Source organism: Marmota marmota, unplaced genomic scaffold (assembly GCF_001458135.2).
Source record: "Marmota marmota marmota unplaced genomic scaffold, marMar, whole genome shotgun sequence".
Lineage (NCBI taxonomy): Eukaryota > Metazoa > Chordata > Mammalia > Rodentia > Sciuridae > Marmota > Marmota marmota.
Window position 1 is genome coordinate 35,058,528 of NW_025999900.1, and position 26,689 is coordinate 35,085,216.

Consider the following 26,689-nt stretch of genomic DNA (forward strand, 5'->3'; position numbering starts at 1 on the left):
GGGATGAAGGTACAGAAGATGCAGGGGCTGAGAGCCTGTACATTCTTCTTGAACCCAGCCCCCAGCAAGCAGACCCAATACTCAGTCTGGTCTGCTTCAAAGTGAGAGTAGCCTAACCTGGGACAGAACTCCTGCGTGTCCTTGTACGCTCATAAGCACTTGTGGTCCTGCCTCAGAAAACCTCAATGGCATATGAGAAATATTTCCCATGGGCAGAGATGGTTTCAAAGGAAAAGGATGCAATTTGATTTCATCAAAAAAGCCACCAATTGTGACTTCAGGTCCTAGGAAGGGAAAGGGAAGGCTTCCGAGGGAGAAGCCCACCTTCAGAGCTGAGCTATAGCTTTCCACTTCTCTTTTAGGAAGCAACAGGGCTCTGTTGAGGTAGAGCAAGCCATACATAGAATGGATTCATCCCCCATGCCCTGAAAGCTAAGCTTCATCCTGAAAGCCCAAATTGTCCAAATCCTGATAGTCTCCCGTACCTAGTGGCACTATGACCTCTGGCCAGGCTATCCAACCCTGCTGCAATCGGGACGGTTTGCAAAACGCCTGCTGGCTCCCCCTTTGTCACCATCTGAGGTTAGGACTGTACTTGGGAGATAAGCTCAGACCCCACCCGCCTGTCCCGCAGACTGCTGGCCTGCTGCAATCGGGACGGTTTGCAAAACCCCTGCTGGCTCCAGCTCTGTCACCATTTGAGGTTAGGGCTGTGCTCCAAGATAAAGTGGAGCCCCGCCCACTGGCCCTGCCTTCAAACTCCTCAGCAGTAAGGCCCCAACCAGACCCAGCAGAAGGACCCTTTCTCCCAGGCGCTTCCCTTCATCCCTAGCCTCATCTTTGCCTCCTACCCTCATTACACCCTTTCCTCACTCTCCCTCTCTTCTCCTATCTTCCATCCTTATCTCCTTCCTGCCCCCTCACCACATTCATTCGCTTACTAAAAAATAGTCATTAAACACTCTGGGCCAGGCACTTAACTTATTGTAGGAGCTACAGGATAAATAAGGTTAGTCCCTGTCCTTTGTGGAGTTTAGTGAGGGAAGACAGACAAATATGATACCCCAACAAATATATCATTCTAGATTGTGGGTATTGTTATGTGACACAAGGAGAGGAGTGACTGGTAACACCTGATTTAAATGTGAGGATCTGGAAAGACTTCTTTGAGGACATAAAGTAGTTCCTAGTGAGAGACAAGTATATGCAAAGGTCCCTAAGCAGGTTCTTCCTCTCAGGGCAGAGGCTACAGCCAGGGCAGAGCAGACTAGACCAAAGTGGGACAGTGTTGCACAGGAAGAGGCCAAGGGGAAGCTGAGGCCAGAGCTCCCACAGGTGGGGTTTAGAGTGTTAAGGGAGGGCTAATCTTCCAACAGAAGTGGACATTTCCTGGTTTTGTACAAGAAAGGAAGAAATGGCAATGGGGACCAACACAAATAGATTTGTGGCAAGCTGAGGTTGTCTCTGTCTTATAGCTTTTATTTTAACCACACCAAAAATAAATAAATAAATAAATAGAGGTGACTAGCTAGGCACCATGACCCATACCTGTAATCCTAGTGACTCCAGGATTGTAAGTTCAAAGCCAGCCTCAGCAACTTAGTGAGGTCCTAAGAAACTTACTGAGACTCTGTGTCAAAATAAAAAATAAAAAGGGCTGGAGATGTACCTCAGTGATAAAGCACCCTGAGTTAAATCCCCAGTACCACAGGGGGAAAGAAAGAAAGGGTGGGGGGACAGGAAAAGAAAAGAAAAAAGAGGTAACTAAAAGTGGCTGAGTTGAATGGGAGGCTTGAAGCTTGAAGGTATAAAATCCCAGTTGCTGGGGCTGAGGCTGTAGCTCAGTGGCAGAGCACTTGCCTAGCATGTGTGAGGCACTGGGTTTCATCCTTAGCACCACATAAAAATAAACAAATAAAGGCATTCTGTCCAACCTCAAAAAAAATTTTAAAAATCCCAGTTGCTGAGGGTGGAAAGGGAACTGATCGCTGTGATTTCTGACTTGGGAGCACACAACTGAAGCTGATGAGGATTTTAGAGTGACAACTCTCTGTCCAGTGATCCTTAGCTGCCCAGGAGCCTAGTACTGGAAATGCTGGGTCCATCTAGGACTGGCACTTAACCAGAGAGGTGGGATGAGGAGGACAGAGAGGGAAGGGGAGTGGAGGGCATTTATCAAAGAGGGATTGTAGTGGTGAAACTGCAACCCAAAGCAAAGAAAGGGAGACCTAAAGATGGGAAGGATCACACGGTTCCCCACAATGCTTGTTGAACAGCTGCAGTGAACCAACTTCGCAAATGAACCAAGAAAAGAGATCATATCATAGAGGGGATGTTCAATTCAGTTATTTCGTAGGTGCTACAGTTTCTGGTGATAAGCCTCTGGGTATACCCCTGGGAGTGGCTCACTGGAGTGGGATGGAGGAGCATGTTAGAGGGTGAAGGAACCTAAAGGCCAGCATGCTGGCAGAGCCTCCATGTGGGTGATGACACATTCATGATGACTGTGCTCCTTATCAATCCCTTCTTGTACCCACCCAGCTCATCACCTCCTCTCCCCTCATCACTAAGTTCCTCCTCCATGCCAGTCTCCTTCATCCCACCACTCTTACTTCTATTCTTTCATCTAAGGTCATCCTCTCGTATCCCAACATTCTCTCTATATATCCTTGTTCCCTCTGCTTGCCACCAGCTTTTCTCCTCACCCTAGTCTTCTCTCTATGTCCTCTTTCTCTCCTCACAATGCTGCCTCCTCTCTACTCTATGCACTTGAGAAGCAGCAGCACATTGTGGGTAACACCTGTGCTCAAGGGCCCATGACGGTTCAAATCCTATACTGCCACTTGCCATCTATGTACATTGCCAACTTCACTGTGCTGTGCTGGGAGGGTAATAATAATGATAATACCACCTACCTTGTAAGGTTGCTGGAAGAATTGGTTGAGTATAAAGTACTTGGAACAATGTCTAGGCTATAAAGTAGTGCTCAATAAAATGATTTTATTATCACTCTGTCTTTACATCCTTGCTCTTTCCTCCCCTTCAAACCCCACCCCCAGTCTAGCAAGGAAACAAACATCCCAAATAAGTCAGGATAATACAAGCAATGCTACTTCAAAGATGTGTGTTAGAGTCTGTAAACAAGTCAAAATAACACCTGGCATTTTGCCAGGGGAATGTTAAAGTTCGTAAACAAGTCTGGATGGTGCCTGGCAAAATGTCAGAGGGAGTGGTTTGAGAAGTAACAAAACCGAGCCATTAGGTGTAGAGATTCCTGATTGGTTGACTGATGTATCTAGTTTATGCTAATTAGATAAGCTGTGTGGAATGTATAAATACTGCTCCTGTCCTGCAATAAACGGCTCCTACTCCTGCTGTATCAACGTACACAAGTTATTCGTCACCCCCCCGATTATTTTGCTGCAGCCGGACTGCGGCAGATGTGAAAGAAATGCTATTGGAAAACACAGAGTATGGGCTGGGGTTGTGGCTCAGTGGTAGAACATTCGCCTAGCGTGGGTTAGGCCCTGGGTTCAATCCTCAGCACCACATAAAAACACACACACACACACACATATATACATAGAGTAGGAAAATTAGCCAGCTCTGCTAGGAGTCAAGTCTCAACAGGAAAATAACCTGGAACTTGAAAGAATTTGCAGTGCAAATGAAGGAAAGAGGTGTCTCAATGGGAAATCACTTAAGTGTTTCTTCCAGGGTCTCCTACATCTGCATAGGATTGATAGTAGGTCCTCAACAAATATGTTAGTTGACTGACATCCTCTGTGAGGCTTCACAGAACCTGCTCACAGGAATGCAGGGGAGGGGAAATAAGGTATTGTGTTTCTTCTGCTATAGTGTGCAAAGTTCCACCCACAGAAGGTAGTCAAGATCAACCCCTACCCGGCAGAGGAGCGCCCTCTCATCATGTCCACAAGGGGGCAGCAAAGCATTAGGTGTGCCTGCAGAGTTAGGCCTGGAAAAGTGAAGAACCAGGCAGTCAGAATTTGAATCTGTCACAGGAATCCTAAACAGGAATATTTTCCCCTAGAACTCTGGAGGAGAAAAAAGACCTCAGACACTTGGAGAAGACTAGGTTTGCCTTAGAGAAAGAATGAGAGTCTCCTAAAGATTTGTACATATGTTGATAATGTTTAAATTTAAAAAATTCTTAAAGTTTAAAGTCTACACATAATATGTATTCTTTTTTTTTTTTTAAGAATTTTTATTTATTTATTTATTTATTTATTTTTAGTTTTCGGCAGACACAACATCTTTTGTTTGTATGTGGTGCTGAGGATCAAACCCAGGCCGCACGCATGCCAGGCGAGCGTGATACCGCTTGAGCCACATCCCCAGCCCATAATATGTATTCTTTACTTGACTATTTTCCAGGAGCTAGACACTGTTCTCAGCACTTTATAAATATTCACTTATTGTCACAGCTCTGAATACAATCATCCTCCTCCCTTTCGTGTATGTGTGTGTGTGTTTCTGTTTCCTCCTGGTACTGGGGATGAAACCCACAGCCTCCTTCATACTAGGTAAACACTTCACCTCTGAAGACATCCCCAGCCCTTTTTTTTTGGGGGGGGGGATACTGGGGATTGAACTCAGAGGCACTTGACCACTGAACCACATCCCCAGCCCTATTTTGTATTTTGTTGAGACCAGGTCACACTGAGTTGCTTAGCACCTTGCCATCCCTCTCAAGCCGCTGGGATGTGCCACCGTGCCTGGCTAATTTTTTATTTTATTATGTGGTACCGGGGATTGAACCCAGGGGTGCTGGGGCCTTGCTTTAGGGCCTTGCTAAATTGAACTTGCGATCCTCCTGCCTCACCTCCCAAGCCACTGGGATTACAGGTGTGTACCATCACACTGGTTCCTTTTCTAAATTTTTTATTTTGAGACAGGTCTTGCTGAGGTTTACCTGGAATTTGTAATCCTCCTGCCCCAGGCTCACTGGGATTACAGGTATGCAACACCATGCTAAACCTGACTCTCTTCCTCAAAAGTTAATAATGGGATTAGTAGGTTTTGCCCCTTTATCCACACACTGAAGGCTCCACTCTATGGGTTGTGCCAGAGCCTGATAGGAAGCAGGTGTACTCCAAGCAGTTTAAAACATGGAGGGAGAGACACTAGGCCAACCCTTTAAACAGAGGATGACAAGCTGGTTGTGGGAGGAGAGGCCCCTCCTGCAGAGGTGGTCCCCCTCCACCTCTGGCAGGTATGGAATTTGAGTTGGAGATGTTAAGAAAAGCTTCCCAGAATGATTGCAGGAAAGGTAGGAATTAGCCAGGCAGGGGAGGAGCGGGTATCCAAATGGGGCAAGGGACAGGAGGGGAAAGCACAGAATGAGAAAACAAAACAAAGAGTTCCAAGTTCTCTTAAAAACAGCTTTGAACAACTATTAGTGTCCATTTTAAGAGTTTATTTTCCTTACCCTGCAGGCCTTTAAGAAGGTTCTGTGAAGTCTCACAGACCTAGCACAAGAGCCTCCCACAGAATGCATCAGTCAACTAACACATATTTGTTATGCACCTACTGACAGACCTACACAGATGTAAGAGATACCTACAAGTCTTGCAATTTAGTTAGAATCCTGCCATTTCTGACACAGGCTAGTGAAGTGCAGAGGCCTGTTTGCCCACCTGTGTGCAGGCATTAATGCAGAGTGCCCCGACCACCACCATTGTGCTGACACCAAATTTTTTAGTTCTGGAGAGCTTTCAAGATTTTCTACTCAGAAAGGCAGGAGAATTAGGATGTCAGATAAAAGTGGGTTAGGAAAGGGTGCCACAGTGGAAAAGGAAGACTTATCCCTGGAAAGATCAGAAGAGCCCTCAAGATAACACTCCCCTCCCCCAGCACTGCACCTCAGGCACCCCCAGAAGAGGATGGCTTTGGTCCTTGTGGTTCATATCCAACCTGCTAGCAGGGAACTGTGGATTTAGTCAACAACACTAAAATCCTAGAAAAACAAGAGTGGTGGAGGGGATGTAGAGACAGAGTAAAGACAGGAAAGGCAGAAACAAATGAATCAGGGAAGAAGGGGACAGAAGACAAGGTGCAGGGCAGACTGAGGAAAGATACTGATAGAAGATGCTGCTACTATTCCTCCTTGGGGCAGCCACAGGCAGATGTCTACATGATGAGACTCAGAAGTCTGTGAGCCTTCTCAGGCCCCCTTTCTCCCAAATGGCCCCAGACTTCCGCTCCTCCTACCTCACCCTCCCCAACTCCCTTGATCCTCAACCCCTCCGAATCCAAACTTACTATATAGGAGAGCCTATATCTGATGGAGCTTGGGATCCTGAGGGGGATGTAATGAGAGGGAGACCCCGAGCCCTGACTGCAGTGAGAGAGGCCACTCAGCAAATCCAGGGTGTCCTAGCAGGTGAGTAAGGAGATGTGAGGGGACGAGAGAGGGAGGGAGGCCAAGACCAGCACCAAACTGAACTCAGAGAAGTTGAAGCAGAATTGGCCTCATCTTATTAAGTCCCTCCAGTGCAAGGACCCCTGCTTCTGAGTCGAGATCCTACACAGTACTGTCATGCTGTCTGGGGAGACCCAGATACCCCAAACTACCACAGGTGAGTTCATGTTACCAACAGAACATACAACAAGCCTTCAACATACCAGAAATGGCTCCAGCTCAACACGGATATTCTTGGCAGGTGCAGCCTCTTGAACCCAGAGTACAAAGGAGAGACTTGCCTGGGAGCAAAGGTAAGAGACTTCCCAATCTTAGGGATCTGAAGATCTCTTAGACCTCCCCAGGACCTCTAGCATCAGAATTACTCAATTCTGCTTTGATAACAATGTGGAATATTGGTCCCTCTCTACCACAACCCCAAAATATATTAAAGTAAGTCAGGTGGCTGGAATCAGAAATCTGTATTCTCATGGCGGGGTGGAAGGCACAAAGACAGTGTTACTCTTCTCCTTTCCTCCTAGCACCTAGTCTCCCACTGTCCATATCTTTCTGCTGAGCAAGATGCCACATCTGACTCCTTTACAGATACCTGATGCCCATCTCTATGGTTATACCTTGTGGCCAGAGCAGGGTCCCCCACAACTGGTCCAGCCAGATGGGCCTGGGGTCCAGAACACTGATTTTCTCCTATATGTGCGGATTGTCCACACTTCCAGGTGCCACCAAGAGGTGAGGTTCAAGTCAAATCTCTCTACCCTGCTGTGCCTCCCTTAATCTTAAATCTCATGAGGAGAGGTAGAGAGGATTGACGCAGTTTTTATTAAATTGTGCTTCTTGCACAGGAGCTAAGAACTCACCAAGCCATGCCTTGGTTACACCCTTCAGAGTTCTACCGTCTCCAGGTCCTTCATTTTCAGGGAGATTCCCTCCATCTTGTTATCTCTTTTCTTCCTTTCCACCCCTACCCTCTCCTGGCCCATCTGCAGCCCTCTATCATAGCCTATTCGGCCTGCTGCCAGCTGGACTCAGAAGACAGGCCCCTTGCTGGTACCATTGTCTACTGTGCCCAACATCTTGTCAGCCCCAGCCTCAGCCATGGTGACATTGTCATGGTAACTGGTGCATGATGATTATGGACAAACAAATGGGTGGAGGGGCAGGGGAAGTGGACACAGGTCACACAGCTTCCCATGAAGTAAAGAACCTACTGAGGATGGGACAGAAGGTACCTCATACTCTATGGAGCCGATGGCTCTGGGCACAGTGGCATGTGCCTGTAATTTCAGCTACCCAGGAGGCTGAGGCAGGAGGATTGCAAGTTGGAGACAACTTAGCAAGACCCATCTCAAAATTTTAAAAAAGCTGAATGGGTAGATTTGGCTATAGAATCCGTTGGTTAATTCTGCTGCAAATCCAGTGCCCTTCACTAAAGTCATTTGTCCTTAGGCCACACTTCATGAATTGTTCCATATCCTGGGCTTCTCTGGACAGCTCTTCAAGAAGTGGCGGGACTGCCCTTCCGGACTCAACAGTAAATGGGAGGAATGAGGGAGAGAACTATGCAGTGTCAACCAGAGGGAATTAACTATCTTATGACCTCCTTCCTTCCAGTTGTACTTCACCCTTCCTAGGTTTTCATCTCCTCATATTGCCATCTTCTCTTTCTGTTCCCAGTTAGAGAGAATTGTTCTACAAGGCAACAAGTGACAAGGCGAGATAAGTGGGGACAGCTGCTTCTCACCACCCCAACTGTTAGCCACAGCCTGGCCAAACACTTGGGAGTAGTAGGGGTTTCTCTGGGCGTTCCCCTGGAAGAAGAGGTGAGAGTGATAACTCCTGGGATGATGAAGAAAGAGGGAGTAGCGAGTCGGCAACCAGCTATCTGCTCCCTCCTCTAGCAGGGCCCTTCGTCCTCACACTGGGAGGCCAGACTGCTCCAGGGTTCTATAATGGCTGCTACCTTCAATGGTGCCCAGCGCACTCAACTTGACTCAGTCACTCTTGCTGCCTTCCAAGATTCAGGCTGGTATCAGGTCAACCATAGTGCTGCAGAGGAGCTGTTGTGGGGCAAGGGTGAGAAATAAGGGAAATCTGCAGAGTAACACTCATGACCCACATTAGCTCTGGGGGAAGTGGGTCAGGTTGGAAGGGATCATCTGCTGCTAACTCAGGCTGTGCATAGCTGGTGTTGAGGGATGTGTAGGGCTTCATTTGTTGAAGGCTCTCCTCTCTTTTCCTCTAGGATCTGGTCTAGAATTTGGCTTGGTGACCACATGTGGGACCAGCTCCTCAGACTTCTTCTGTACTGGCAGGTATGTGTGCTGAATGGTAGAGGATGGAACAACCGTCTATAATTTGAGTGTCACTCTACCATCCCTTCCACATAGTGGGATGGGCTGCCACTATCTGCACTTGGACAAGGGAAGCTGCTCCTCAGACCCCACACTGGAAGGCTGCCGCATGTACAAGCCCCTCGCCAACAGAGTGAGTAGACCAGTGAGCTGGGTTAACAATGGAGTATACCTGGAAGAGAGTCAACTTCTAAGGAATCAAAGCACACACTTTCCTACTTTCTGCCTTTTCAGAGTGAATGCTGGAAGAAGGAAAATGGGCTCCCAGCTGGGACAGAGAATCCCCATGGGGAGATCTACCATTCCCAGAGTCGCTGCTTCCTTGCCAACCTCACCTTACAACGGCTCCCTGGGGATAAGACCAACCATCCCTCTCAGATCCCAAATCTCAAGGAAGCAAAGCTCACTGGCCGTTGTTATTTACATCAATGTACCCAAAGAGGAGCATATGAGGTGCAAGTAGAGGGATCACCTTGGGTCTCGTGTCGTCCAGGAAAGGCTATTCAGGTGGGTACCTTAAGAGGAAGAGTTGTGGCACACTGGCAAAGAGAAGTTAGAAATGCTGGTATGGTTGGTAGGATTGTACAACCTGTTGTGATAGTCATTTTTTTTTTTAACCAAGTACTGAGCCCATGACTCTAGAATGTATTCCTTTGAAGGAAAGTTTGAACATGTAATTGAGACTATAACTAAGCCTTTTATGAATTTCTTTGCAGATACCTGGGTACCATGGTCTTCTCTACTGTCCCCAAGGTCGGCTATGTCAGGCCAATGAAGGTAACAACTCTGTTACTTCTCTACCTGTGAATCTTTCAACCCAAGACGTGCTATTCAAGCTGTCTTTAGGATTAGCTGGACCCCCAGGCCACACACTGCAGGAAGAACAGAAAGAAGAGCTGGCTGAAGCAGTACTGCAGGCCCTGGTGAACAGAGGTGGCACTGGCAGGTAAAGGGAACAGTTCAGGCCATTTATACAGTGGGCCATGGAGAACGTTCAAGTTCTTTATTCTCCTTGGAAGACCTTCTGTTCTTACTCCTAAGTCTACACCTATTTTATGACATACACTCTTCCAGGAACTATTCCTCCATTAAGAGACTCAAATGTCCATTTAGGTGCTATTTCCACAGCCCATCAATTACTACTAGTTTGGTGTTCACTGTGCATATGTGGAAATCCCCTGGCTGCCAAGGGCCTTCGGTTGCTATGCTGTACAAGGCCCTCACCCTGACTCTCCAGGAGAAGGCCTTAGAAGTATATCATGGAGAAGCCAGTTTTACCACAGAATATATCAAGTAAGACAATATTCCAAGCAATTTTTTGAATCCCTGGACTCCAGATGTTCAAAATTGCAGTTATTAAGCACATATTAGTGCATATTGTTTTAGACAGGGCTATGTATTTCAGAAAATAAGGATCTCTAACATGATCACCTTGGACCCATCATTATGACACCTCACAACAAATAATAGAGTTCCCCCATCTCGAAGAATCCTAGATCCCTTAGACGTTTACATAACATCTACCCAGAGATGTTATCCAAATACCAGAATCTGATTCTTTCCTTAAGCATTTCCCTAACAGATCTCCTTTTGCTGATGGATCTTAGTCTTATTCCTACATTCAGGTTTTATACTCCTTCTTATTGATTTCCTGTTTAACTTACTGCTTGGATGAAGCAGGGTTTCATGAGTTCTGTAATATAATGGTAAACCTTCACCTCCTAAACTGAGGCATTACTCTTGGCCACATTCTGTGCTCCTAGGTTGCTGGTTACCTGGGACCATAATCCTTCCACGACCCAAATCACTCTGTCTGTGGGACTCTGCCTACTGCTGCTAATTCTGGTGGGTGCAATAGGAATTGTGGCCTATCAAAAACAAGCAACTCGTCAGGTGGGACCATCTGCCCCGTAACATCACTTGATACATGATACACAAGGGGCCTAACTGGAAGAACAAAAGAAGCATGATGTTACCCAGAACATGACAGGGTGTAGCATAGATTATTTAAGACACGACTAGATGGAAAAATCTGTTGTGTACACCTTCCTACTTTCCCTGGAATGCCTCCTTCCAGGTTATCAACTTCATACTAGTCTGGCAATGGAGGGGTGGGGTGAAAAAGTGGAGTCTCATGGTTATAAAAATTTATTTTGGTACAAAAAAATAAACTAACCTGTAAAGTATCACTTATTTTCACACTGTTTTTTGTTATTTTGGTTCTAAGGATTGAACTCAGGGACACTTTACTACTGAGCCCTTTTTACTTGTTGGGACAAGGTCTCAAGAAGTTGCTGAAGTTGGTCTGGAACTTGCAATCCTCCTGCCTCAACCTCCTTAGTAGATGGGATTACAGATGGGTAACACCACATCCAGCTATTTTCATACTATTGTAGAGCAACAACAGAAACATCTGCTACAAACTTCAAGAATATCATGTGTTCTTTAGAAAAAGTTCATTACAATTTGGTATTTTATCAATTTTCATTGCTAATTGGGGTCAAACAGTGTGAAGGGGGGAGTAACTAATTATCTCCCTCTCCTGATTTTCCATAATTTTACTAAATCTCCACTGGGAGACCCAGTGGTTGGGATGTTGCATAATTATGCTAGAGTATGGGAAGGGCAGTAAAACCAGAATCCCACCAAACTATAAAAAAATATCTTTCCTTAGGCATGGTAGCATATGCCCATAAATGAGCAACTTGGGAAGCTAAGGCAAGAAAATTCCAAGTTTGGGGCCAGCTTCAGCAACCTAGTAAGACTCTGTCTCAAAAAAAGGGAGAGGGGGATGGGAGTACAGCTCAGTGGTAGAGCAACACTGGGTTCAATCCCCAGTACCCTTCCCCCAAATAACACTTTTTCTTGTTCTTCTCTCCTGTTTCTATGGAAGGATTCTACTTTATATCCTTCATGAGCCAGCAATAGACTTCAGTTGTAACATGAAGGTTCCTTTTGGTTACAGTTGCAAAAGTCATTTACATTTATGAGGTTTTGACATCTCTTGGAAGGAAGCAAACTAGGAGACTGATTTGGATCTGCTTAAATGGATAACAATTTCACTAGGAATCCAGAGGAAATGCTGGTAACGTTGAAGTAACCATGCCTATACTCATATGTAAGTTCAGTCAGCTCATTGAGATACTATCCCCAAATCTTTAAGTGACACATTTGAATTGAGTCACTGTGGAGAGATGGTCTTGACTCCACCAGCTGTGGTTATTTTCTTTGATCTGAATGTCTATCAATCCTTACCAGCTGTAGCAGCAACTGCTTGGTAAAACTTTGCCACGAAGTCTGGGTCACTGACCTCCAGTTGTCTGACAAATTCATTGCGTTCCTGCTCAGCCCAACCTTGAAACCACTGATCCCAAAGACGTAGCTGACATTCAAAGATACAAGGTGGTCGGTTTGCACCAGATACACTAAGTTGCTCCAGACCATCCAGCAGTGGCTGTAATTTTCCTGGCACTGCTTTTGCTACCAGGTCCTGTAGAAAGCGTTCACGCTGGGGACCTGACCAACTGGCAAACCAGTGAAGAATACACTTCATCTCCTGGGAAGTGATGTAAGACATGGGGGAAGGGGAAGAGTTGGTAATATTGTCTGGTACTGAGGGTAATGGAGAAGGGAAGGATACTGGCATTGAAGAGGAAGATGATTCCAGTGGCATCCTGAAACATAAAAGCACTGTTATACACTCTCTAGACAGAGTAAACTAAAATACAACTTCCTAGGAACAAGGAATCTGATTGCCAACACGGCAAAACCCTGTCACATCAACAACAAAAACATTGAAAACATCATATAGTGTGAAAGGGCCTTTTTGCAATATGCATATAGTCTCTGAAGTTTGCAAGAACTTCATATTATCCATGAATCCAGGATCCCCTTAATATTTTCTATAAAGCACAAGGGAACACTAAACAGCAGAGTGAGGACCTTGTCCCAAATTAGATAAATTAGAAAACCAAGAGAAGCCAGGTCTTCAAGGGTCTGAAAAACAAGTTGGTTTGTTGACTTATATGGGTCTAACAAGTGTTATACTGATGTGTGACAATTTGTCTTTGAACTATTTTCCTTAATGTGTTTTTGTGTTTCTTAACGTGTTTGTGGTACTGGGGATGAAATCCAGGGAAACTTTACCACTCACCTACATCCCCAGTCATTTTGATTTTTTATTTTGAGGCAGGGTCTCGCTAAGTTGAGGCTGGCCTGGAACTTGTAATCCTCCTGTCTCAGCCTTCTAAATCGAGATGTATACCACCAGGCAGGCTCCTTAATGCTTTATATACCTATAGGTGACCTCCTATTCATTTTACACCTGAATGCAATCGAACGATCAATTTGATTTGAGTAGTTCCCAGCACTACAGTCTGAATTTCTAGCAATGAAAACCTTAAATTATTTGTCCATGACCTATATTGCTGTTTGTGTTTCTTCTGCTCTTAAGTTGGAAGATTTGCAGTGACAAATAAAGGAACCCCTAAACAATTAACATCGGTTCAAGTATCGAAACACTTCAAGGTGACTGCCATTTTCAAAGTGGCCAAACGAGAAAGGGAAATTTTCGGGATCTTGTCCCATATCTTTCACAGCAAACTCAAGTTCAGTGTTATGAATCAGTCAGTTCACTATCTGTGTCTAAAGACATAGTGCTGCCTCTAGCCCGCTTTGGAAGCCACGAGTAACGTATTCCTTAGATGGAATGGCGGGGATTCGGAAGATGGGGGACGGTAGTTATTTCCATAAGGAAGCACGAGGCTTGCCCTACTAAGGTAATCGGCAAACACCGAGTACGACCCAAGTAAGGATTTCTTCCTTTCTTACCTCCTGGAGTCTCAGAGAACATGGAGACTGTCACAAGAGTTCTTTGACTCCAACTACCGCCGCTGCTTCCATATTTCCTGAAATCCCTAAACAGGGCCAGCCCGGCAGCCCACGCACTTCCGGTCTCCAACCAGCCCCAAACACCCAAGAGCCCCAGCGCTTCAGCTCCAAGACCGGAGATGGCCGAATATCTCCGATTACGGGCATGCCAAAGTCGAGGGCTTCCGAATAGATTCGATTTAAAGCCTCGGCAAGGCGAATATAACCGAGCCTCAAAGCAGGGTGAGGGAGGAGAAGCTGCAGGGCGGAGGCAAAGAACCGATTGGTGCCGATGTGAAGACGGAAATACCCGAGCAGTTCCGGAAAAATCCGGGGAGCTTTGAGTGGTAATCGAGGGGTAGACTATGGCAGTGGGCGGGGTCAGCTCGGTACGTTCGAAGGGCGTTGGCGGAAATTACCGAAGATGCCCGAAGCCGTCGGGACGGACCCGAGTACCTCACGCAAGATGGCGGAGCTGGAGGAGGTGACTCTGGACGGGAAGCCTCTTCAGGCGCTGCGGGTGACCGACCTGAAGGCCGCACTAGAGCAGCGAGGCCTAGCCAAGAGCGGGCAGAAGAGTGCCCTGGTTAAGCGGCTCAAAGGGGTGAGAAGTCGGCGTTGCCTGGATGTCGGAGGGGAGCGGACCCGGTAGAGACTAGTCTCTGCCGCGGCGCAGGCGCAGTGTTCGGGCTCCGCGCGAGCTCTCTCAGGCCGCCAGCGCGAGCCTGCGGATCCGCGCGCACGGTAGTTGGTGAGGCTCGCGCTGGAACAGAGACCGCGCCGGTTCCCGCCTTAACGGCAGCAGCGCGAGCCCAAAATGGGAGGGTGCGCGCTACTCTCCTGGAGTGTCTTAAGCTCCTTCCTCCTTCCCCCACCCCCTCCTTGTTTGTGTCTGTGGTTTCGGCGCATGCGCTGCAGAAGGAGTTAAATCCCACTACAACCACCAGCGTTGCTGGCCTGAGGGGGGCGAGTTGGTCTGGGTCCGAGTTAGGGGTACAGTTGGCGGAGGGGTAGCTGGGGTTGGTATCTGTATCTGCAAGAATACGATTGGGATAGGGTAAAAATGTCTGCTTGATTAGATTAGGAGGTGAGATGAAGAGACCCTGATTTGAAGGCACTTGGTGATAGTGGGGTGTCTAGTTTATAGGGAGTCCAGAAGCAATTTGAGTAGATAAGGATTTGGTGAATATTGAGAGAAGTGAGTCAGGTTAGTGTATGTTGGAGATTTTGAATCGATTTGAGTAGATGGGGGTGGGCTTGTCGTGAGGTATGTAGATGGATTGGTGGGTATAGGTTTGGTGAAAATGGAGGGAAGGTGAAGTGTCTTGGCTTTAATTACAGTTCATTAGGATACGTGGCAGGTAGTACCCATTAGGGCTAAGTTAGCTCAAGGATTGACTCGGCAGACCGTTGCTTATACAGAAGCTGACGGTTTTGTGTGGGTGTTTGTGGATTAGGTCAGACCACAGTTTACAGGGTTTGTGGTCATTTTCTAATGTAGCCTTCTTTTTGAAATTTTTGTAAATTTGATAAGTCTAGGAGTCACTCTGCTGGAATATACAAGTTCACTCAAGTAGTTCTAGTCCTGGGTAACTGATCCAAGTAATTCATTCAGGCCCCAAACAGCAGCCCCATGTTGGTTTTATGTATTCAAAGCTTGTTTGAGTATTTGAAATGTTCTTATCTGCATGGGCAGTTTTAGGAGGGGCTCTAGTTAAAAGTGCAAAGATATTAAGAGATTGTAATACTAGTCTGTCACACCAACACTGATTGTCTGTATGCCTGTATCTTTACATTTGTAGATTAGGAGGGATAACCAAGGCCACCTTTAAGGGTCTTCAGAATATGAGAACAGTATTAGTAATGAGCTTTCAGGGCTTCATAAAAGAAGTACAGTTTAAATGTGTATTTAAGTTGTTGAATTTAATGAAAAGGTTGTGGAAGGGGTGGAGATTTGATTTCTTCCTTTTTTTTTTCCCCCCTGGTTTCTGACTTTTGCCCTTCTCTGTACCAGGCTCTAATGCTAGAAAATTTACAGAAACATTCAACACCCCATGCTGCATTCCAGCCAAATTCCCAGGTAAGAAAGAAAGTTTGTTAGATAGAATGGGCTGTTTGGAGATAGACACACATGGAATGACCTGGTTTTGTATATTTGAAGCTTAATTTCTCACCAGTATTTTCCTAAATTCCTTTGGTTGGAAGTATTCTCATAGTAGGGTAATTGAATTCTAAACAAGCCCAGTTTTACACAAGGGCTTGGGGTGAAAAACAGAATCAGGAGCTACCTGTTAGTTTTAACCTGTTAGTTTGAAGTGGTGTTTGCCAAAAGGTATGGCTTAATGTAGTATAAGCATCTGACATCATTTATATGCCATTGGTTTGGGAAAAGTAGTTGATGTAAAGTAGGTCACCAGTAGGACAGTGTAGGAAGATACCTGCTGATCAGGAACTTTGGTTGACATAATTTTTCCAAAAATTCAGTCTCTGTAAATCACCCACCCTTTCTGTTGGTACCTACTAACTATATGTGGTCACTATTAAACATCACTAATAGCTTTGCTACTTAGGAGAAGAAACTTAAACTTGGAGGCCTTGGTTTCCTCAGTTTCCTTACCTGTAATATGAGCAATGGTTGGACTAGAACTGTAGTTTCATAACTGATCTTCTGGAATTATGTGTAGCTGCTTTTATGGATTACCAAAGAAGATACCTTCTTCAGAAGTAAGCAAAGTTTGTGTCTTTCTCTTAAACCAAATTAGTTTGTATTTTTCTCTTAAACCAAAGTTTGTATCTTTCTCTTAAACCAAATTACTATTTTTATTTGCTTCTGTATTGAGCTTCTGCATAAGATTTCCTCTAAAGACATTATTCCGTCGTTAAAAAGAAAAATTCTTAGACTGCACAATTTCTTGGGGTTCCTGTCAGCTTTTAAAATCCCCTCATTATAATGTGTCACACACTTAAAGGAAAAACCCAGGTCTTTGTTAATGAAGTGTTGAGCAACCCTAGTGCTAGATGAAGTCCCAGGATACTGTGGAAAATAAGAGAACCTTCCTACTCCCTTGTTACCATCTCATTAAGCTGTAAGTATCATAATCTAGCCAGCTTTCAGAGGTTTAGTTGGTATCTTAACAAGTATAAAAAAAAAAAACTGCATAAACTAATCAATTTCAATTGTATTCCTTCTGTTAGTTGCATTTTGGTCTTTGAAGTTTTGTAACAAACATGCTTATTCTCTAATACGTGCAGCCCACATTTTATCACTGTCCATTGAATACCAAGGGATTAATTTCTACTTTAGATGAAAATAAACATTATTATGCTTAAGAAATATGACTAATAACATGGGAAGTATTTATTTGGGTTTCTTTGCTTTTTCTGATGTTCTAATAGGACATGCTAAGCAAGAAATGTTCTAGGGCTTGGGCACAGTGGCACATGCTATAATCCCAGCGGCTTGGGAGGCTGAGGCAGGAGACTAAGGCAGGAGGATTGTGAGTTCAAAGTCAGCCTCAGCGAGGTACTAAGCAGTGAGACCCTGTCTCTGTCTCTAAATAAAATACAAAATAGGACTGGGGATGTGGCTCAATAGTTGAGTGCTCCTGAGTTCATTCCCCAGTGTCTGCCCGCTCACAAAATGAAAGGTTCTAGGGAGGAGGACATGAAAAGAAAAAACTGGACAAAGAGTTATGTGGAAATATGTGTTACAGAAAAAAAGGGGAAAAGGAATAAGTCCCTGGATTTTAAATTTTATTTCCAAGGATTTCTTTTTGCTCCAGGAAGAAATGTAGTGAGGGTTTTTGTTTTTGTTTTTGGTGGTACTGGGAAAATGGAGTTCTGCCTAAGTGCTGAATGAGCATTCCCCCTTTTTTTAGTCTCTTGATTTCATAATTTTAAATACTGTACTTGAATTTTGGAGATGTTTGACAACATGATGGATTGGTAGGGCTTGAACTTTTTTATTGTTTCGTTTTTTGGTACTGGGGATTGAACCCAAGGATGTTTTTACCACTGTGCTTACCACATCCTTAACCCTTTATTTTTTGAGACAGAGTCTTGCTAAGTTGCTGAGGCTAGATCATCTTCCTGCCTCAGCCTCCAGAGTCCCTGAATTACAGGTGTGCACCACTGCACCCACATTGGTGGAACTTGATCTTTTTTTTTTTTTTTTTTTAACGTTTTTTTCCTTATTTATTTTTATGTCATGCTGAGGATCGAACCCAGTGCCTCACCTGTGCTAGGCAAGAGCTGTACCACTGAGCCACAACCCCAACCAGGAACTTGATCTTTTGAAGGAAATAGTAGTGTTCTTATCCTTTCAGTTTTAATTTGGAATATCTTTACAGAATGTTCTATATTATCTAAGAATTTAGATTAAAAGGCATAATTTGGGTTGAGAATGTAACTAATTGGGAAAGTGAGAGCTTAGCATGCATGAGGCCTTGGGTTTGGTCCTTAGCACCAAAGAAAGGACACAGTTTCTAGGAATTCTTCTTTCTTTGTAAGTTGTTGTGCACCAGCATCACTCTTTGGTTGGGAACTAAATATTTAAAATAAAAACTGTGTTCTTTTTGCCATCTTCTGCTACTCACAAGGCTGAATTTTAATAAAGGAATAGTCAGAGAACAACCTTCTAACACTTTTGTTATCTTTCTTGGACTCCGCTTATGGGGTAGACCTTTGCTCTGTGAAATTTTCTTCCTTGCATTTTCCTGATTTGCTTTCCTAGATCATCTTTTTCCATTTCCGCTTCACAGATTGGCGAGGAAATGAGCCAGAACAGTTTCATAAAGCAGTATCTGGAAAAGCAGCAGGAGCTACTTAGACAGCGTCTGGAACGTGAAGCTCGAGAAGCTGCAGAACTTGAAGGTAAGCCCAGATTGTCACTTCTAACAAGTTTTTTATTCTTATCCCTGTCACAGTGTAGATAGGCCTGTCTAACTAGGCAATTTCAGGAATAAGGCTGAGACTACTGCTCATTTGCTTTGGTAGTTTATGAAAACAAGCGAGTTATATTTACTTTGTCAGGGAAAGGACATTTAATTTGATTGTCTTGTTAGGTTTCCTGCCAATAGGAAAAGTTATAAGTAAATTTAACTACCATTTAGATGAAGTAGAGCTTAATCCTAGGGAGTTTTTTTTTTCCCCTTTATGTACAGTGCTCTTTTTGGTGTGTATCTTTGTATCTATGACTTTGCCTGACATCCTTCACTCCTCTACATATTCCCAAATGCTGAGCCCTTCACTCCCTCCCTGCCCCGACCCAATCTGTACTTTGCAGAAGCTTCAGCTGAGTCGGAGGATGAGATGATCCATCCTGGGGGAGTGGCTTCCCTGCTGCCTCCTGACTTTCAGAGCAGCCTGGAGAGACCAGAGCTGGAGCTCAGCAGACATTCACCCAGTACGTATCTCCCTCCCCGCTGCGCTTTTTTGTCAATCCTGCGTAGTTGGTGGGGGGAGGTAGTTATGCCTCCTTTCATGCTAAACCTTCATGAAAGTCTCAGGGAAATTCCATTACATTGATATTTGACATCTGTTTTTCAGGGAAATTATGTCTTTTTTGAAGTCTGCTTTCACCTATGTGTTGTGTTAACTTTTTAGCATTTTGAGGCAGTATGATTTTTCTAATCATCTACCTCTTCAGTCTCTTGTACTTCTGAATTTAGCAGGTCACAATTTACTTTGATCTCTATCAATTGTGTATAGTATGTGTTATACATCCAGTCATTCCTCCAATTAGGCACCCACTACAGTTATTAATTTATTCAACAAAAAAATTTTTTTGAGTATCTATTGTATACCTGGCATGTGCCAGGCCCCAGGAAAATGCTAGCGAAAAAGCCAAGTCAGTTGTAAAAAAAACTTAAGAGTGTAGTAAGGGGATGGACTTTCAACAAATAATTACATAATTATAGTTGTGCTAAGTGTTTGAAAGGCAGTGCAGAATAATAAGTGAGCATATTATCAAGATCTCTAACCTAGTATATGGTATTGGTTCAGGCAAGATTAATTTTTTCACATTGTAAAAAATACTAGGCACGCAATTTTGCATTGTATCTCATGCAGAAGTCTATAAATAATAGCCTTTGCTATTTGGCAACCACTTAAGACTTTTTATACTTTCAGGAGAGCATGTTTATAAGATGTGGACGGTAGGTAGATGTATTAAACCAGTATGTAATTTAATGAGTATTTTGAATATTATCACTGCTGTTAGTCATCAGTGGTAGTAGGGGTGCCGCCTATTCAACACTTTAAGAATTTATGGAAGTTTCCAGCTCTTTTGATTAATGTAGGATTCATTAATGAAAATAGATTTGGGGGAGGTATTTAATGATGGGAGAGAAATCTCCTGAAAGGTGAGGAAAAATGGAGGACCTTAGAGTCTAATTTTAGGATCTTGATTTGCTCAGTGCCTATTTTTCTTGATCCTATTCTTAGACCCATAGGGAATTTTAAGGGGGAAATTTTTTTTTAAATTTTTATTTATCTTCATTAATTTCAGAACAATATTGAGAAAGCCATTTCATGTAACCCAATGCTTGTCTATCCATGATATGCATTATAATACTTAGAAACTTTTTTTTTTTTTTTTTTTTTTGGTACCAAGGATTGAACTCGGAGACAGTCAAACACTGAGCCACATCCCCAGCCCTGTTTTGTATTTTATTTAGAGACATGGTCTCACTGAGTTGCTTAGCACCTTGTTTATCTGAGGTTCGCTTTGAACTTGGAATCCTCCTATCTCAGCCTCCCAAGCCGCTGGGATTACAGGCATGCAAGCCATTCCTGGCTTGGAAACTTTTTTACATGCATGTTATTAGATTGGTAGGGATGAGGCCTGAAATTCTGAACTTCAGCAACTGTTGAAATGATGTAAGTGAGGCAGCTTTTGCCAATCTCTGAACCACATATCATGTAGCAGAGATCAAATATGATTGGGTGTGTTCTCCATGCCAGGATCTTAGAACATGAAGAAGCCACTAACACAATTCAATCCTACCTCCACACAGCTCAAGATCTGGGCTTCAGAAATAGGTCTTGAAGAGATGCCCTCCTAGCTGAGACTTGACCACCAGAGGGATGGAGAGTTGAAAATTTTTTCAATAAATTAACACTGGCAGCATGTTGGAATTATTAATAAGTTCCTTCAGGGTCTTCTTTTCTCCTCAAATATATATAAGACCCTCAGATGGTCCTCCTTAGTCTGAGTGCTCTTTTTTCCCTGACTGTAATGCCAAGAGGAAGAGGAAAGCTTTTTTGATTTTTTGGTATTGGGGAAATCAGAAACGCTTAACCACTGAGCCACATTTGAGACCCTTTTTTCCATATTTATTTACAGACAGGGTCTCACTAAATTGCTTAGGGTTTCACTAAATTTCTGAGGCTGTCTTTGNAAAAAAAAAAAAAAAAAATACATATAAGAAGGGCTGGGGATGTGGCTCAGTGGTTAAGAGCCCCTGTGTTCAGTCCCTGGTACCAAAATACATTTTGGATCTTTGTCTTATATTTCAGTAACCTCTTGTTTTGTATTGCAGGCAATATCCCAAACAGGAAGTTTATAAAATCCTCCTTGACTTTCCTTTTGACATTTTCGGGGAGGGGCGGGGGATTGAACTCAGGGGCACTTGACTCCTGAGCCACATCCCCAGATGTGGCTTTTTATTTAGAGACAGGGTCTTACTGAGTTGCTTAGCACCTCACTCATCTGAGGCTAGCTTTGAATTTGCAATCCTCCTGCCTCAGACTCCCAAGACTCAGGGATTACAGGCATGCACCACCATGCCTGACTTCCTTTTATTTTTTTAAGGTGTTGAGAAGTTAGTATCCACTCTCCATAGTCAGAAGTTGTCTATATATCTCCTTCTATGTCATCCCTGAATGTATTTTTCTTAGTTATCTTTTTTCCAGAAGAAATGCAATCTGGGAAAATACAAAAATATTTTAAAATATATGTTCAGAATATGAATTTGTTTTCAGAATACTGATGTTCTAAAAATATTTTTAGTTGTAGATAGACACAATACTTTCATTTTATTTATTTATTTTTCTGTGGGGCTGAAAATTGAACCCACTGCCTCATACGTGCTAGGCAAGTGCTCTAACACTTAGCTACAACCCCAGCCCCAGAATACTGATTCGTTTAACAAAGTTGTAGCCATGGATTTTCTTAGCCAGCCCTTTTCTTAGAGTTTGTAGCATTTCTAAGCGGTTAGAGATTCATCACCTCTTATTTATGTTTTCTTATTTATGTTTCATATTTGAGGGGTCTGTCTGGTTTTCACAAAACAATGATGACTAAAACTTTCTGCTTTGTTTCTACAAATCTTTTTGATGACCTATTTAAGTGTTTCCAGAGGAGTAAAAATCCAGAATCAACTGTAGTTTTACAGTATCAAAAATAATATCATAGGGGCTGAGGTTGTGGCTCTGTTAGGGCACTCACTTAGCACATGCAAGGTGCTGGGTTCATCCTCAGCACTACATAAAAATAAATAAATAAAATAAATGTATTATGTCCAACTACAACTAAAAATATATATATTTAAAATATAGCTGGGTGTGGTGGTGCACACCTGTAATCCCAGCAACTTCAGAGGCTGAAGCAGAAGGATTGCAAGTTTGAAATCAGCATGGGCAACTTAGCAAGGCCCTGTCAATTACAGTGAGGACTGAGTATAGTGTTGCACATCTGTAAACACAGCTACTTGGGAGACTGAAGCAGGAGCATTGCAAGCTGGAGGCCAGCCTCAGCAATTTAGTGAGGTCCTGTCACAAAATAAAAAATAAGAACTTGAGGTATAGTTCGGTGGTCAGAGTCTGAACCATCATTATAAGTATCATAATTATAGATTCTGCACATAAAATCATAATCTGAGAGCCTGTTAATCAAGTGATTATGAAATAAAGTTTTACAAAATTGTCTTATAGTCATTTCATTAGTTTTTTTTTTTTTTTTGCTTTTGTTTGGTCACTACAGTAGCAAAGCCTAGTTCATGTTAGAGTAATGGGATATAGAAATAAAAAGATCTGGAATTAGTTTTTACCATCTGCTTTATCTGCACTAGTTTAGATGCTATTAATTTAGAACATGGTTCTCTGGATCGTTTAAACCTTTTGTGTTGTGCCAAAACTGAACTCAATCTAGTCGATTAAATCTGAAACATAGTTAGTTACCTTTGTGCTTTTTGTTTGTTATTTTTGCAATGCTGGAGTTCCAACCCAGGTCTTCACACATTCTAGACAAGTACTTTCCCACTGAGTTATTCTCTTTTCTCAACTAGCATCAAGATCTTATCTCTTCCTTCTATCACTTAACTATACTTGTAGTCCTTCTATGTAATATTTTAATACTGGTAGGAAACTTCAAGTTCAACCCTATCCAAGGCATGAAACTAACATTACTTAAGTGATTTACTTACAGTTGTCTTCCTTCATAGAATATTAGTGAAACCTTCAGTTTTACATGGAATTATCATTCAGAATGACCTAGATTGGTGGTTTACAAACTTTATTTTAACAGCCAAACCCCCCCCCCCCAAAAAAAAAAAAATCTTTCTCCTTGAGCTCCAACATATAATATATACTCAAAAGGACTCAGTTCTGAAGCCCTGTCCAGTTAGCTCAAGTGATTTCTAGGAACAATGGGGCCCTGGAAACTATTCATCTAATTCTTTTTTCTTGAGTTTATCATTGTACAAATTGACTGGTTTATTTAATCATAATATTTTGATCAAAATTAGCAAATAGTGGCAATAGGGTGTTTTGAAAAATGGGCCTAGAACAGAGTGAAGTCTTGAGCTTTGGTTCAGAATAACAAAACACTTTGTAGAAATAAGTGCTTTGTATATTCCTGCTAGACAATTTGAAGTCTCTAAAGTTATTTTAGTTTTATCTTATTTGTGGTACATAACTCATGTATTATGTATGTGATGTTGAAAATATTCTAGACATGCACACCAGGAATAATCAATAAGACCCTGACTTTCAGGGCTATGTATAGTCTTTTTTGAACATGGAAGCCAAAGAAATTGATAAAAGATACATATCAAAACAGCTTATATGCCACAGTTTGTTGGATTTTAGAAAGTCATGAATGAGTGTTCATGACATTAAATCTGACTTGATTTTCTTTCATTTGATAGGAAAAGGCTCCTCTGTTTCTGAAGAGAAAGGTGAATCTGATGATGAGAAACCAAGAAAAGGAGAAAGACGATCATCTAGGGTCAGACAGGTAATCAAATACTTCCTAAGGATTCAGTCACCTCTCTGAGCGGTGCTTTGAAATATCTCCCCCTCCTCCTTTTCCTCCTCAAACTGTTTTAGAGGTAGTGTTTTTATAAATTTTTATATGGTCATCTTCTCACTTCTCTTTGTCACTTTTTTATGCTATTTTTTTTTTTTTTTTGTATGTTTGTTTAGGTCTGATCTAGTCTTTAGAAATCAAAGCAAATATATAGATATATGAAAGTTAGGTTGGTCTGCATTCTTTATAGATAGATAGATAGATAGATTTTTTTAGTTGTAGTTGGACACAATAGCTTTTTATTTTATTTATTTATTTATTTTTAAGTGATGCTGAGGATCGAACCCAGGGCCTCACATGTGCTAAGCGAATGTTGTACTACTGAGCCACAATCCCAGCCCTGGTTGTATTTTTAAAGCACATTATTAGAAAAGATACAGCATAATTAATTTTTTGGTTAAAACTTTAAAACTGTTAGAACAATGTTAAGTGAGCAGAGTACAAAGGCATATGTGTAGCATAATTAAGACCATGCAAAGAAAGGTAAGGAAAAAAGAATGAAAAGAAATATACTAAAATGATAAAAATAGGGGTTGATATGGTAGATCAATGTGGTACAGTGCTTGCCTAGCATGTGTGAGGCACTGGGTTCAATTCTCAGCACCACATATAAAAAAATAAAGGTTCATTGACAAATAAAAAATATTTTTAAAAATGATAAAAATAATCAGATTATGTGACAGTATTTTTGTTTTCCTCCCTGATTCTAGATGTTTAAAAACTTGAAGCTAAAAAATGAACTACAAGCAGCTTCATTATTCCTTTTGGTTACTGTTATTTTGATTCCCAAAAGGAACCCACATTAGTCATAGTTATCTACTGTCATACCTGTTTCTGTGTTAACAAAATTGTGTATCATTGAATTTCTTATTCTTGGGAGTATTAAATGGGATGCTTTTTCTCCATTGATTGTGAGCAAATATATTTGGAACTGTTTTATATCTTTTCTTTCAGGCAAGAGCAGCTAAATCCTCTGAGTGTAGTCAAGCTGCTGAGGGGGAAGAGAATCAAGAAGTACCTTCTAGAAATCTGAGGGTCAGAGCAGATCGAAATTTGAAAACTGAAGAGGAAGAAGAAGAGGAGGAGGAGGAGGAAGATGAGGAAGAGGAAGAGGAAGAAGAGGAAGGACAAAAATCTAGGGAGGCACCAATCCTGAAACAGTTTCAGGAAGAAGAGGGAGATGTGATGCCCAGAGCAAAACCAGAGGAGGTGATTGATGAGAGACCCAAAACCATAAGAGCGCAGGAACAGGAGGGGCTAGAGAGAGGAGGACGAGTTACAAGATCCCAAGAAGAAGCTAGAACTCGTCATCTCACCAAACAGCAACAAGAGAAAGAGATGCAATCAGTTTCCCCCCTTGAGGAGAAAGGAGAAGAAATAAAATTTTCACAAGGCTTGGAAGAAAAATCACAGTCCCCTTCCCCTCCTCTACTGACCGAAGATCTAGAGAAGGCCCCTCTTGTGCTACCACTGGAGCAAACTGCCAGTGAGGAGGAGACTCCCCCACCTTTACTTACCAAGGAAGCATCTTCTCCACCACCTCATACACAACTCCAGAGTGAGGAAGAAATAGAACCCATGGAAGGCCCAGCACCCCCTGTCCTCGTCCAGTTATCTCCTAATACAGATGCTGAGACCAGACAGCTTTTAATATCTCAGCATACTGTGCAGTTGGTAGGTGGCCTGTCGTCTTTGTCAAGTCCTGCAGACACCAAAGCAGAATCTCCAGCAGAGAAAGTGCCAGAAGAGAATGTTCTGCCTCTACTTCAGAAAAGCACATTGGCTGAATACTCAACCCAGAAAGGTCTTGAAACTGAGCCAGAAAAATCTGCTCAGCCAGTCTCTTTAAAAATGGAGGAATTAACATCACCCAAAGGCATTACTGAGGAATCTCTGAAACAACCATCTTTGGAACAGAAGGAAGGCAGAAGGGCTTCACATAATCTTTTCCCAAGCCACAGATTGAAACAGTCAGCTGACTCATCCTCTAGCCGATCCTCCTCCTCCTCTTCCTCCAGTTCTAGATCTAGGTCTCGTTCTCCTGATAGCTCTGGCTCTCAGTCTCTCTCACCTCCGAGATCCAAGCAGAGAGATATATCCCAGGCACGAATTCACGCCAACCCTCATGGTAGACCCAAGACAGACTCCAGGTCAACATCAGAATCTAGGTCACGTTCCCGATCTCGTTCCCGTTCCCATTCAGCATCAAGCAGCAGCAGAAAAGTGAGTATGAGAGATTCCTGTGTGTGTTGAAATTCTGTCTGTAAGCCAGTGTTTTTCATCCCCAGAAGAACCTGTCATAATTTCTAACAGGAATAGGAAAAGCTTCATTTAGTCCCCAGTTCACTGATCATTTACCCTCATCCCAGAGTCTAATTTTCAATTAATTGGCCCCTAACTGGAATTGTTTTCCATTCTGAGTCCATTTGATTCCAAAGAAAGTTACTCTCATGGTGTGCTGGACATAAACTTCTTGAGGGTGTGGATATACCTTAATGTGGGTATCCCAGTACTCAGCATCTAATTGGAACCTAGTAAATTTGTTGATAAGTAGTAAGGGAGATCAGTAATTCAAGCAGGAATAATAAATACAAAGACTTTTTTTTTCTCCCCAAGTTCTTGTAGTGGTCCGTACTTAAAAGAATTTAACCTTTATTTTTATTTATTTGTTTTTATGTGGTGCTAAGATTTGATTGAACCCCAGCCCCCACAAAGACT

At 42.8% G+C, this 26,689-nt stretch overlaps 3 protein-coding genes across 6 annotated transcripts in view; 2 read left to right on the top strand and 1 right to left on the bottom strand.

Annotated features, from left to right (window-relative positions):
- Positions 1-6,058: 6,058 nt before the first annotated feature.
- Positions 6,059-10,707, top strand: LOC125615194 (ciliated left-right organizer metallopeptidase). Its single transcript, XM_048798447.1, has 14 exons — positions 6,059-6,403; positions 6,506-6,599; positions 6,684-6,735; positions 7,028-7,171; positions 7,429-7,554; positions 7,889-7,973; positions 8,117-8,262; positions 8,344-8,515; positions 8,685-8,754; positions 8,830-8,926; positions 9,028-9,300; positions 9,510-9,739; positions 9,907-10,086; positions 10,557-10,707. Exons 1-14 carry the CDS (start codon positions 6,109-6,111, stop codon positions 10,705-10,707), a joined length of 2,115 nt encoding a protein of 704 aa, XP_048654404.1. The 5' UTR covers positions 6,059-6,108.
- Positions 10,708-10,925: 218 nt separating this feature from the next.
- On the bottom strand, positions 10,926-14,129 carry CUNH14orf119 (chromosome unknown C14orf119 homolog). Its single transcript, XM_015492711.2, has 2 exons — positions 13,624-14,129; positions 10,926-12,467 (listed from the first exon to the last, which is right to left on the bottom strand). The coding sequence occupies exon 2, from the start codon at positions 12,464-12,466 to the stop codon at positions 12,038-12,040; it is 429 nt and encodes a 142-aa protein (XP_015348197.1). The 5' UTR covers position 12,467; positions 13,624-14,129; the 3' UTR covers positions 10,926-12,037.
- The window catches only part of Acin1 (apoptotic chromatin condensation inducer 1), a 34,912-nt gene continuing 22,063 nt past the window's right edge, over positions 13,841-26,689 (top strand). Inside the window, exons 1-6 of one of the 4 annotated variants that reach the window (XM_015492667.2) lie at positions 13,841-14,266; positions 15,677-15,742; positions 18,423-18,534; positions 18,947-19,066; positions 23,811-23,899; positions 24,926-26,194. In XM_015492667.2, the coding sequence (XP_015348153.1) occupies positions 14,087-14,266; positions 15,677-15,742; positions 18,423-18,534; positions 18,947-19,066; positions 23,811-23,899; positions 24,926-26,194 (1,836 nt within the window). In that variant the 5' untranslated portion in view covers positions 13,841-14,086. The remainder of the gene's footprint in view (positions 14,267-15,676; positions 15,743-18,422; positions 18,535-18,946; positions 19,067-23,810; positions 23,900-24,925; positions 26,195-26,689) is intronic. The other 3 variants (XM_015492676.2, XM_048798826.1, XM_048798828.1) reach the window with 3 other exon arrangements.